This window comes from Alexandromys fortis, unplaced genomic scaffold (genome assembly GCF_014885135.2).
Source record: "Alexandromys fortis isolate MF-2015 unplaced genomic scaffold, M_Fortis_MF-2015_v1.1 scaffold_43, whole genome shotgun sequence".
NCBI lineage: Eukaryota > Metazoa > Chordata > Mammalia > Rodentia > Cricetidae > Alexandromys > Alexandromys fortis.
This window is the reverse complement of record NW_026067928.1, coordinates 2,703,663-2,717,837: the sequence shown is the minus strand read 5'-3', so window position 1 is coordinate 2,717,837 and position 14,175 is coordinate 2,703,663. Positions and strand designations below refer to the sequence as shown.

Here is a 14,175-nt window from a genome sequence, read left to right as displayed (position 1 = left end):
TTCCGCGCTGGGGAACGAGGCTCCAAATTCAAATCAACGCCGCCGTGCGTCGGCGCCTTGCGCGAGGGGGCGGGGCCGGCCCGGCGGGGGCGGGGCTTGGCCGGCGTGAGCGCGGCCGCGGCCGCGCGGTGGGAGTGCGGGCAGGAGAGGCGGGAGCTCCATTTCCGGGTCAGGTCCTCTCCCGCCAGCCCGGGCTTTCTCTTCTCCATGGCCAGTGGCAGCGGCGCGGGTGCGGCGGCCTCGGCCAACCTGAACGCGGTGAGGGAGACCATGGACGGTGAGTACGCTTCGCGCTCGCTTTACCCGGCCCGCGCTTCCCGGCGCCGAGCCCCAGATGGAGGCGTCATGGAGGGGCCCGGCGGTCCCCGCGTTGAAACCCCCGCGCCGTCCTGCGAGAGGCTGGGGAAAGGGGACCCGCAGCCGCCACCTCGAAGCTGGCGACTCGGTGTCTGGAGCGCTGGCCTCCGCGGTGGCGTAGTTTGGCGCGCGCGCGCGGCGTTCTGGCCTCGCGGCGGCCCGTTACGCGCCCAGCCCCCGGGGCCCCGTGACCCGCGCCCCGTGGCGCCGGAGAAGCTGGTGACTGATGTCCCCGGGCGAAGGAAAGGAGTCGTGGACCCTTCAGTCACCCCTCAGCCCCCGGGCCCGGGCATCTCAGTAAGGAGCTCTGTGTTTCCAGCAAATGAGCCGACCTCCCCGTCCTCATCTCCCAGCCCTGTCGTAGACCGGGTGACACGGGTGGCCGCAACTGTGGGTGTGTCCGCACGCACGTGTCCAAGTGTCTCTGAGTTGTCTTCGGTCTCTTGGACCCAACACTCAGCTTCATAAGCCGTAGTCATCTTTGTAAAATAAAGCTGTAGCTGCGAGGTCTGATGTGGGCATTTACAATTAGACAGGTAGGTAGAGTGTGTATCAAAAAATGATCAGGTTTATTTGTTATTTGCCTTCTCATTTGCATTAGCTGACATTCTATCGCTCGAACTGTCTTCGTTTCCACCTCAGCACCTTTCTTAAAAGATAACGCTATTGTCACAAGGTGATGTCAACCCTACTGCCTTGGTTTCCTTCACTAAATGCCTGCCATCTTATCCTACCCCTTCTTCTTGGAATGGCCTGCACGGGTCATTGCTTTCATATGCTAGGAATGAAACTGCTAGAATCTTTACATCCCCTTTTTCCACCTAGCTGCTCTTTGCTACATTGCTCCTTTTCTGGAAAGAAATCCAGCCAGTTTTTCATCCTGTGCATTCCATGGCTTATTGCTTCTTAAGGTGAATTTATGTAGCCGTGGAGTTTATCTGTCTAAACACATCACCATCTTGCCATGGGTGCCATTGGGAGTTTGGGGGGGGGCATATTCTGAGAGAGGGTCTTGCTGTGTAGTCTAGGGTGACCTCACATTCCTGATCTTTCTCTTTCTGCCTCTGGTGTGTCCTTGGAATGTTGGTCTCTGGTGCACGCCCCTTTGCATCACTGTGTACACCACTGTGTATTTTGAATTTTATCTGAAGTTAAGGCCTTCCTTCCAGCCAGTTTTCTTTGAAAGGAAGCTTCTAGTGGGACTGCTTGCTCTGAGAAGTAAGCTCTGGCGTTGGTTGCGTCATCACCATCTTTTCTGAGGGGGCTTGATATAAAATGAAAATTAGAGAGCATAAGAACACATAAAAGTGAGGACCAGAGGTGTTTTTGTATCTGATGGAGGGAGAGTATGTGTGAGGTTTCATTGCATTTAAATCAATAGATGCGAGTCAACATGAAATTTTCATACATCCTATTTCTTCCCTCAGTAGCAGTTTTTCTTCAAGATCTAATGTCTTTCTCATCTTCTCCCTCCTCTCTGTGTTACCTAACAGTGACTTCAGCGTTTGATGTCAGTGGTTTGCCAGGGTAGTGGGACCCACCCCGTAAAGTTTTCATTACAGTTGTCAAATGAGTAGACTTTGTAAAAGCTAGATCATGCGTGGGGGGGGGGGGCATGTAAGCTTTGTAGCCTTCGAAAGGAGCCCACTGTACCCCAGCCCAGACAGAGCGTAAGAGCTGTGGGATCAGATACTCCTCTCACGTCCGTGTTACACAGTCAGCATTCACTTCCAACATTTCAGCGACCTCCTGCTTCCCTTTCAGTGTGGCTCCTCAAATTTTAATTTTACTGCTAGTAGTTCTATTTCTGATCATTTTCTTTCCGAAGGCTTCAGTGTAGAAGCAAGTTTATGTATCTGGTAGTAAGCTTCCAAAAGCTTCCTCAAGAAAGATGTTGAGGGCCATCAGACTAGTCAGTGACACTAATGCCATCCGTCCCGTTGCTCATTCACGAAGGAAGCCTGGGGTCCCTCTGATTTTCTTGTGTCCTCCTGCCTCCTAGTCTCCACAAAGGCCTTATAGTTCACCACTAATTTGGTATTCGACAGCGTCACTGTTTTCTTCAGTCTAGCCTGTTTACCAGTCTTTTACCAGAATTACAGCAGTGTAGATTGATTCCACATCATATATGGCCCATTCGAAAATCAAACCCATATTTAAACTCAAATATAAACTCCCATTTTATATCTACCAATAATGTCTGAAACTTCTGAATTCCTTAGTAGGTCTTACTGCATTCACGTGTCTCCTCTGTTTTCTACTCCTTTGTCCCTTCCTAAGCCCACCTTGACACTGGCTGTGCACATTAGTGAGAAAGTTCCCTCTGCTTTAGAGCCATCACACAAGGTGTGCTTCCCGCTGCCTCACTTCCTCCTGCCTTGTGGTCTTCTCACACTTAAAGTCAAAGGTTTTACTTCAGACAAGTCTTTCTCAAATACTTTTCTTTTTTCTTGGGGGGGCAGGGGTTTGAGACAGGGTTTCTCTGTAGCTTTGGAGCCTGTCCTGGAACCAGGCTGACCTTGAACTGCCTGCCTCTTGCCTCCCAAGTGTTGGGATTCTGACCATCCTCCTTCACTCTTGCTGTGTTGGAAGTCACAGAGCATTCTCCAGTACACAAACGCCAGAAATAGACCAAATTATGTAAAGGCAGGTACAGCAGACAAAAATAGGAAATCACTGGGAGTAAACGTTCAGTTAGAAAGCAAGAACAAGTGATTGTAGCACAAATGATAAAAACGCAGAGACAGAAATTGAGGTTCAACCTGAAAACCAGAAAAGCAAAGCCGCCAGGCCACTAGAGAAGTCTTATCTCTACCAAGACTGAGCGACCACAAAATTAAGCAGACAAGCCTCTCCTACCATTTTATATTCCCTCTAGTGCTGGGATTAAAGGCGTGACTCCCTAGTACTGGGATTAAAGGTGTAGGCCACCAGCACCTGGATTTGCTTCTACATTAATTTTGTGGAGCCCAGGGTAACCTTGACCTCACAGAGATCCATCTGCCTCTCCCAAATTCTGGGATTAAGAGTATATGTCACCATTATCTGACCTCTGGTGGCTCTAACTTTGCCTCTGGTCTTCAGGCAAGACTTATTTACTAAAATACAAATACTATACCACTACAAATGATCTGGAGGAAATTGAAGTCTTAAAGTACAGTCACCAAAATCAGCAGGTAACATGAGTAACACTTATGTCACGGAAGAGCAAAGTATCAGTAGCTGTCAACCCTGAAAAAGTAAAACTGAGTACTTCTGCACAAAATGGAATCGCATACTGAGCATACACTCCTACTTTGACAAAACAAAAGCCCATGCAAAACATACAAAGAGACTGAGTATTAGTCACAGGAAATACATGAAGTGATGCTTCTGTCACCCCAGCTCTTTGTCTTCAGGCCTCATTGCAGCACAGACACGCCAGGCGGGACCCATGGACAATTGGGTTGAGCTAAGGAGCAGTGCAGGAAGAGTTAGTGCAGAAGGCGGGGAGGGAGGGAAGAAGAGGGGATACCTGAGAGAGCTGCAGAGGAAATTCTGGAGGTCAGTAGCATAGATGAAAGAGCATTGGCTAGTTAACACAATTACAAACCAGAAAACGGAGGGACAAAACACACAGCATATTAGAGGAACACAACACGATGCTTCTACAGAGCTAAGGACTATGTTGTTCTGTAAATCAGAATAGAAAAAACAATTAGCGTATTTGAAAGGGACTTACCTTAGTAGCTTAATCAACTGTTCATTGTAGGACTGTGATTCTGCCCAACTGATTTGAGGATTTAGACCTGAAAGGATCAGTTTCCAGGTAACTATATTTACTATTAGCTCAAGAATATTCATAGGAAGATAAAGATGTCCAGTGCCAACAAAGTAGAATTTCCAATACCTGACCACTAATCACTGGGTATGTAAAACTGGAAAATATGAGTTAGGATGAGAAAAATTCAGACGAAAGAAAGAAAGAAAGAAAGAAAGAAAGAAAGCCACAGGCATTAGAATTTAGACTAGAGATTGAGAACTGTACTCCATATACTAACATAGAAAGTATATTTTTAAGATTCACATTGAACTGTGAGACATGAAAATAATAAGAAAAGTGGGTAAAGTTGCATGTTGACACAAATACTATGGCAGTGTTTAGTACTCCGAGTTAGTGAGTGTCTTAAGTGTTGTTTATTTTATGTATCTGCATGTACACCTTTATGCCAGAAGAGGGCATCAGATGCCACTACTGCAGATGGTTGTAAGTTACCATGTGCTGCTGGGAATTGAACTCAGGACCTCTGGAAAAACAGCCAGTGCTCTTGACCTCTGAGCCATCTCTCCAGCACATGACTAAGTATTGTTAACTTGTCCATCTCCCCCCAAAAATCCATGCTTTCATGCAGTTCATGTAGGAAGCCCAATAAATTTTTCATAGAAATTAATGAAAATGTCTGACTTCAACCTGAGAATAAAAAAGCTATTCCTTACATGAAAGTGGCAGAAGAATATTTAACCTACTGTGTGCAGTATAAATTAGTAATTAATGATATGGCTGTGAAAGAACCATGCTGTGTAGATCTCTGGGAACTTATTTTTTTTTAATATTTATTTATTTATTATGTATACAATATTCTGTCTGTGTGTATGCCTGCAGGCCAGAAGAGGGCACCAGACCCCATTACAGATGGTTGTGAGCCACCATGTGGTTGCTGGGAATTGAACTCAGGACCTTTGGAAGAACAGGCAATGCTCTTAACCACTGAGCCATCTCTCCAGCCCCATCTGGGAACTTCTTATGTGGTAAAGGTAGCAATAGCAGTCCAGTGACAAAAGGATGTGTCATTCAATAAATTACATTGTAGCAACTGGCTTATTTCTGAGAAAAGGATCTTTTCTTCTATATACACTCCAGGAATCAAATATTTAAATGTTTATGGAAGGGAGAAAGCAATTCTCAAGTGCTGGATGAGAATAATGATAAATTCACTCTGCATGGGAAACACTATCCTAAGCATGATGCCAGGGAAAAGTATACAGCAGGTAATATGTTATCAGTTGACTTGAATTCTAAACACATTGTGGGAAACACCACAATTTAACAAAGTCAATGGAACTGTCCTGTACAAAAACGGGTTCCTGGAAAAGCACTTGTTTACCTAGTTACTCAACGCTGCTGCTTTTAATGTCAAAAAGGTACTTCAATGAACTACCACGAAATGAAGGTAAGTATGTAACACTCATATGTACCGAGAGACAAAGCACTCATGCACGTAAAATAAAATGTTTGAAAGTGAAGTTAAAGAGCCAGAGGGGATGGAGGAAACACAAGAAAACAAGGCCCTCTAAATCAACATGCTCAAAGGTCATATGAGCTCAGAGATTGAGGCAGCATGCACAGGACCTGCGCAGGCCTACGCCTTGTCCTCTGTGTATACATACCATGGCTTCCAGTTTAATGTTTCTATGGGACTCCTGAGTGGGTATCTGATTCTTGTGCCTTTTCTTGGGCTTTTTTCTTCAGTTTGTTTTGTTCAACTCTGATGTGTTAGTTTATATAATATTAATTATATTGTATTATATATATCTTACCCCTTGTTTTCTAATGAGAATGGAAAGGGAGTGGGATCTAGATGGAAGGGGAAGTGGGGGGAACTGGAAGGAGTGAAGGGAGGGGGAACCGTAATCAGGATATATTGTGTGACAAAAGAATATTAAATATTTTTAAAAGTACGTGAATGGAAACTGATTTTCATGTGAAAGCTATTATATCAAAGTGCTTTTCCCCAAATTCTTTAACTCTGCATTGTTTTTAACTTTTGAAATTAAAATGTCTCTCTTCTTTCCTTCATACCTTGCCATGTTCCCCTGTTCTTCAAATTTACAGTCTCAATTTTTTTACTAGTTGTTACTGCATGTGTGTGTGTTTATACACATATATATGCCTAAATAAAACCCGTTCAGTCCATTAAGAAGTGCTCTATGCATTTTTTTTTAGTTCTTAAACGCTTTTTAAAAATATATCTATCTTTTTCAGTTCTGCTTGAGATTTCAAGGATTTTGAATACCGGTTTAGATATGGAAACGCTATCTATCTGTGTACGACTTTGTGAACAAGGAATCAACCCAGAAGCTTTATCGTCTGTTATTAAGGAGCTTCGCAAGGGTTCTGAAGCACTAAAGGTTGGATTTGCACATTAGGGTTTTTTGGGGTTTTTTGCTTCTTTTCTTTCTTTCTTTTTACTCATTCGTGTGTCTTTCATATCATGCATCTGATTCCGCCCATCTTCTGTCCTCTCGCTTCCACCCTCTGCCCCTGCAACCTTCTCCCCCCAAAATAAAGCAAAATTTAAGAGGAAGAAAAAAGAAAGGGAAAATCTCGTCATGGAAGCTGCAGTGTGACAGTGAGTCATGCAGAAAACCCTTTATCTATACATGCTTACATGCAGGCCTTCATGGCAAAGAACCATTGATCTGGGCTCTCACTGGGACTTCTGGGCATTCTGTTTCTGCCCTGTGTCATGGTCATGGAGATCCCACAACCCTGGGTCCGCAGGACTCCTCCACTCCCATCCCCATGCTCCAGCAGGTCAGAGATGGAGTGGATTTTGGAGTGAGCCAACACATAACCATGGTTCTGGGCCTGGGTAGTTGCAGTGTTGGTCAGCCTGGCAGCTGGGAATGACTAAGAGGCTATGGGAAAGATGCTAACTGAACCAGTTAACTAACTTAGTCATCAGGAGAAAGTCAAGACCAGAAGCTAAGTTCAGACCACAGAAATTCTGACAGGTCATGTTATCTTTTCTTAGGAATCTGCCCGAATTTTTCTGTGTTGAGTAGAATTATACCTCCTACGAAAAACTCCAAGTCCTAATCCCTAGTACCAACGAATAACCATATTTGAAAATGGTTTGTTTGTCACAGATTACAAAGAGTTCATACTGAGTTAGGGTGGCTTCTAATCCAGCAATTGGGGGTCGTTATTTGATATTTGAATACACATAAACAGAAACAAACACGTGAAGACAGGAGAGAAGGCTGTATGTATGTTGGTCAGGAATCCCACTGACTGTGAATATTGAAGCTTCAAGTGATGAAGGTTATTGACCAACAGCAAAACAGCTTGTTTTTCAGATTGTTGTTTTTCAAAGCAACTCAGGGGTTTTTATTTTATTACTCTTTGATTGTGAAACCTAACAAAACATACTTACAGGGTAAATATCGATTATAAATATTAGAAGGGCTGGGAAGTCCTTACCACACACATCACAGGTGAATTTGATCCCCAGCTGGGTTCAGGAGTGCATGTCTTTACTCCTAGAGCTGGGGAGGTGGAGATGGAGGTTCTCTGGGCCAGCTGGCCAGTCAGTGTAGACAAAGCAATAAACTCCAGGTCCACCAAAAGAGTGCTCTCTAAAGCTAAGGTGGAAAGTGTCTGTGGAAGACATCCCGTGTTGACCATACACAGACGCGCACGCGCACACACAGAATTAAATACCATATGATTATCTCTGCCAGCACCTTAGAAAACCCTGTTCCCGCCACAGGCCTGCTTCTCCTCCGTCTTGATTCCCCTCTAGTCTCCTGAGTTCTGTGGTAGACATTTACCAGTCTCACTAGCTGAACAGGATGCCTAAAAGCTATTATAACTTTGTCAAAGTTTTCAGCTTCATTTCAATGGAATTTTACTAAGTGGGTTCTTTCATTTAGTGGCATGTTTTGTTTGCTTATGATGAATGTAACTGTGCTGTGTTTCTTTTCTTGCAAATAAGTTTGCTTCTACAAATATACTACAGTTTGCCCTCTCTACTATGAGTAGATACAGAGTTGTTTTTGATGTAAGACTGTTGTAAATAATGATACTTTGAGCATTGTAGCCCATTGTCTTCTTATGCTTACATATGTTCATTTGGTTTAGATATGTACTTAGACATAAAATGATTGAGCTGGAGCCTGTGTGTGTTACCAACTTACTAGAGCATTACAGTGCCAAGCTTTCCCAAAGTGGTTGTCTTAATTTATATTTCACTAGTGTCACAGGAGTTTCCTTTGCTCCGTGTACATCAGTGTTCATTACTGGGAGTCTTAGTTTCAGCCATTTCTCATTAAGGGGCATGCATAGGTCCTCTCTTTTTATTTGCACTTCTCAGTACCCTTAACATTGAATGTATTTCACAGGGTTTTGCCCAGCTTCTTTTCAATTCATTTACCTTCTTTGTCTTTTTAAAAACTCAGAATATAGCTTTCACAGCAGAATGAAAAAGAACTGAAAAGGAAGACTAGATGATGGTTAAGTGAATACTTCCTAGTGCTACAGTAGACATCTGTTCAGGCTGCACTGGCATTACTTCCTCCTGCATACAGTGGCAGGTACTGCTGATGCTGTTTGTAACATGCTGCCAGGGAAGCAGAAGCTGTAGCAGTGTAGCCCAGCTGTTGAGAGTTAAGGAGTTGACCTGGCTTTTCATTTGCACTGATTGACAAAGAATATGTAAGCCAGATTTTGTTGTTTGGTTGTGGTTTTTTTTTTTTTTGGAGACAGTTTCATTATGTATCTGTGGCCTGCACCAGACTCACAGAGATTATCCATCCTACCTCTGCCTCTGGAGTGCCACCACACCTGGCAAAAATATTTAAACTCTGTTCTAACACTTTTGTGCGGTAAGTCTTGGAGAGAAAAGCTAACTCACTTTCCAAGGAAAACAAGGTCTTTTGCCTGTGAGGGAAAAGGCTATGCCTTTTATATTATTGCGTTATTTATAATTTTACCAACATTTTACCATATTTTCTTGAAATAACTAAAGGGGAAATTTTAATTAATAAGTAGAAATAGAAGTAAATCATGTATTTTTCTAAGATTAAATTTATCATTTTCAGGGCTGTGTGGTGGTGGTGCATGCCTTTAATCTCAGCATTCGAGGTACAGTCAGGCGGATCTCTGACTTCTAGGCCAGCATGGTCTACATAGTGAGTTCCAGGACAGCCAGAACTACATAGAGATACCATGTCTCAAAAAACAAACAAAGTTCATCATTTTCATATTGGCATTAAGAAATTGTATAAATTTTGTTATACAAAATTTCATTATGTATATATATATATATATATACTCTGTTTCATTTTGTCCCTGGTTTTTTGAAGCAGGGTTTTCTCCCCCATGGAGCAAAGCTGAACTGTAGCTATCCTTTCAGTCATTCTAGAAGTACAACCAGATCAGGTTCTGGTGAATGATCAGACACACCTGGAAGGGGAGGTTACCCAGTATTAGAAGAAAACCTGAGCATTCTCCTTCATACGCAGATCCTAGCCTATAATATGATCATGTGTAACAGCTGTATGGGGCACTTTATGCTTTAGGAAGGAGACCAAGGAAAATGAGAGAGGACAAAAATGCTGGCAAGGGACAGGTGAATGTGTGTACATAAAAATGCAATTGGTAGTGATCTATAAAACCCTAAATGAAGGGACATTCTAACTGTCGTTGATGTATGGAGTTTGGAACTGGAAGCGCAGGTGTGATGTCTTTTTCTGAGTTCATTACAATAAAACAGTTTTTATCTTTTTTAAGTAAATAATATCACAAACAATACCTTTTAGCAAAAGATAAATGAAGAGGGAGATTAAAAACATGTTCACTGTTCTTCTGTTGCTTGTGTTCTGCCTACTTAATAGCTTAATTAGTCTTTCTCATTTTTAATTCTGACTCTGCACTGCAATAAAACAAACTAATAAAGATCTTGGAAACAAGGTCATGAGTAGTACAGTTTTACATGCTCTCTTTATTAAGATGATAGAAATAACTTTGTAATCTAGCAGTGAATTTTAAGAGACAAATTTTTTTTTTTTTGTTTTGTTTTCCAAGACAATGTTTCTCTGTATAACAGTCCTAACTGTCCTGGAACTCACTCTGTAGACCAGGCTGGCCTTGAACTCACAGAAATCCACCTGCCTCTGCCTCCCTTAGGATTAAAGACTTGCACCACCACTGCCTGGCAAAAGATAGTCTTTATAATACAACAAAAATAAAAACCACCATATTTTCCCAATAAAAGCAATTCAGTTTATTTTGGGGAATAGCTAGCTGTTTGTTCCGTATAGTATAAAACTGACAGATTTACCCACAGTGTCTCTTCTGAAATCACAAGTCTTGCTTTCTCGTTCTTAGGCTGCCGAAAATACAAGCTGACTTCTGGAGAAGTCCTGAACAGAGATGTCAAGCTCTGCAAGACAATTTGAAGATTGCATTGTAGTCAAGATGTACGATGATATTACTGGTTGCTATGCAGAAAATGTTTTCTTTTAAAAAGAATTGTAAAGCCATGGCTGTGTAAGTCAGTGGGAGGTGGCTTAAGGGAGAGCTAACAGGCGTGTTTCCATCACAGCCATCTTTTGTTATGCCCCCAGTTCCTTGGTGTTGCCCTGCTCCTGTTTATGTATTCCTTATTTATAGCTCTGCTAGCTGTAATTTTCTAAACAGGATCTATCAGATGTACACAGCTGCTGTGCCCGGTTGGAGTTGGTGGAACACATCAGAGGTGATGAATAGCAGTTATGACTTGTTGACATTTCCATTATAAACCTTAATTTTGAATTGTTTATGCATAGTAACTGGCTATGTGTTCCATTGGGCTGGAAGTTGATGGGATTTCAGCTGCCATTTGTGAACTTGGCTTTTTTTGTGTTTCACATCTTGTTTTTTAAAAAAGGATCAAAAGCATGTCTTCTAATCATCTCAACAGAATATTAATATTTTAAGTAGTTTTTTTGGCAGTTAACCAAACCAAAAGTGTAAAGATCAATTTTTGTATTAACTAAAACTTAGAACTTTTAGAAACTTAGATTTTAAAAGTAATGCCTGGGCTTGACTTAGCAATATCTTGAGTTTTGAACATTTAAATCTAAAGAGAGTAGCTGAGAGTGCTTTTCTTTCTAAATTTTATACCCAAATGCCTACAAAATAATGTTTAAAGTAAAAACAGCAAACATGCAAAAATTTCCTTTTAATTTTATTGCATAAAAATAATAGGAATGCTTACTATTTAATCATGAGTGGCTATTTAATCAGTATATAGGTGGTGTATTTTAACAAATTGGTAAGGTTTCCACGTGTTAATAAAAACTAATGAAATGTATACTAGTAATTATGACTGCAGAAAAATTTTGTGTGTCATTTATACCATTAAAGCTTAAACTAAATTAAAAATAAATTCAAAGAAATTTTTGATGATATTGGATCTGTTCCTGTTACAGAATCTCAATGGGATATTTTCACAAGCTTAATATGGATTTAATCTGGATTTTTTTTTTATTTCTTAAATTTTAATTTTAGTTCTCTGACATTTAAATGATATACAAGCATTCATTTTTCTGTACCCTTTTTTATAGTTCAAACAAGTGGAAATGGTTTTTAAAAGATTTAATAACCATTAAATGCTTCCCTTAAACTAATCTCAACTATTGATCATTATTCCCTGCTACCAGAAGACAGGGCAGAGGACTTGTGTGCCGCAGTCTGCCTTGGTCTATATAGGCAACATAACGAGACATGATCTCAACACACAAAATCTGAGCTTATAGCTATTTTGACTTTAAGTGCATGACATCTTTACTAAGTAAATTGAAAGGTCTATGGTAGGCAGCTCTCCCAAGTTGGGAGACAGAACTTGTGAGAATCGTATGCTTGCTGGCATTGCATATGATTTATAAAATCAGAAAGTACTTCCTCAAACTCCACAGTTTGTATTTACTTCTAGGACATAGAGTTGATAGTTTTATTTATGATGTTGTAGATTAAGTTATTTATGTGTGAAGCAAAGTAGGAAAATATATTGAGAAAGGATTATGTTTATAGAGAACATGTTGTGTCTATTGTTTATAGAGAACTTCGTGTTACATTTTTAAATGTAAACTATATTTTTAATGAGTTCATAAGGAATATTTAAGAAACCAGTGGTACAATGACAGTATCATGCATGTTGTCAGTGACAAAAATAAAATGATTTTTGCATTATTGGCATGTCCCTTAATATATAATATATGCTTCTGTGAGTTCAGTTTGGTTTCTGAAGGTAGTCTATAAATATTAAGGCATTTACTATGTATAAAAAAATTTAAGCTAGGTTATATGTATTTACATTATATAAGTACATCTTAAATTAAGCTTTAGGTAGGAGTAGAATTATTTTTTCCTGATAGTGAGAGGTGATAATCATATTAGAATCGACTTGGTTTTAAAACTAAATTGACAATTCAAATAAATGTAATATTATGTTTTTTTCCCTCTTCTTCACATAAGATAATCTACATGGAAATTATTATAAATTTATTTATATGTTGTTCAAATATGTGATCATTTATACTAATAACTGAATCAAATATGTTTCAAACTATTAAGAACTTGATGCCCATGGCCTCATTGACCATTGTCTATTATAGTGAAAGATAAGATAAAAATTATGGGTTTTAGTGGTTGAAATTGAGCAGCTTGGTGCCATGAAGAGGCTGCCATTGTTTGTAACTCTGACCGTCCTTAGAGCTTTGTCATCCTCTCAGACTGAAACACTGTGCTAGTCAGTGACTTCCCATCCCTTCCGCTGACCCAGCCAAGCCATTTTCTGCATTCGGTCCATGAACTTAATTCTAGGCCTCTCCTAGAAGTTGAGTCACTTCGTATTTGCCCATTGAGTCTCAGTACCATTGAGTCAGTGTTTATGCTGTGTTTTCTGTGTTCATCCACCGGCCACTGGGGCTGTTGTGCAGTTATCTGTTCAGCCTCTCTTACTAGGCACATAATCCACAAATGGAAGGATGGGTTACGTACAGTAAGGAGAGACCAGAGAGGAGGTTATGATAGCAACATAGTCCTCTGAGTGGTCAAATCAGGATAGAACCCAGAGGCATTAGAAAAAGGTGTGGAATTTAGTGAAGTATTACGTGGGAAATGCACTGGGTTTCTAAACGTAGAAAACCAAATGGAAATCATGTTTTCTTCAAAAAAATATTTTTTAGCAAAGACCTTAGTATATGTATTAATCCTTGCCTATCCTGCAGAGATCTCGCAACTGTGTCTGTTTCTCATTGTGCAACATTTATGCATTTATGACTACTTCCAAGTATGGAGAGTTTAGTGATTGTTAATTCCCGTCCATCTCTATTTGAAAAAGTCACACAAGGGCAGGAGTTTTTCTTGATTTTCTTCATTGATGTAGCACTCATATTTTGAGCATTGCGTAAGTAACACACAGTAAATGCTCAGTAAATACATGTCAGACTGAATAGATAAACTGGGCATCTAAAAGTGCACCCTCCACCATATGGCTGAAAAATTGTAACTAATGTACAGAGAAATTGCTACTTAAGGCAAAGTCTTGGTATTATAGCACATCTAATTTAATTCTTTGCCTTCCAGTAACTGCAAGGGGTAGCCCCTTTAGCCTGTAACAAATAACTCAAGAGGCAAGATGTAGCTTAATGGAGCTAAAATACAGAAGAAAGCCAAGATGGGAAGGCAGATAAGCTGGCTAGAGCACCCACAGACCTTACTTAGTGCTCTCTTACCGGGTGAGAGACGGGTCAGGTGCCCATAGCTGTAGTTAACGATAACAGAGAGGCTTACCTCTCTTAGGCTGCCTAGATGAGCCTACCATGGCTGGTGATGAGCTCATGCATTTCTGTAGCGTCTCGGGAGATGACACCACTGCCTTTTAATTAGAATAACAAAGAAATAAGCTATGCCTGATGGTTTAAGCCTCTATCCTGCCACTTGGGAAACAGTCAGGAGGAGAGCAAGTTCCAGCCTGCCTGCCTGAACAATTTAGCAAGGCCATTTCTCAA

General features: G+C 40.9%; 1 protein-coding gene across 1 annotated transcript; it reads left to right on the top strand.

Annotated features, from left to right (window-relative positions):
• Positions 1–88: 88 nt before the first annotated feature.
• Mzt1 (mitotic spindle organizing protein 1) lies at positions 89–12,352 on the top strand. Its single transcript, XM_050144599.1, has 3 exons — positions 89–277; positions 6,380–6,525; positions 10,508–12,352. Exons 1-3 carry the CDS (start codon positions 208–210, stop codon positions 10,526–10,528), a joined length of 237 nt encoding a protein of 78 aa, XP_050000556.1. The 5' UTR covers positions 89–207; the 3' UTR covers positions 10,529–12,352.
• Positions 12,353–14,175: the final 1,823 nt, after the last annotated feature.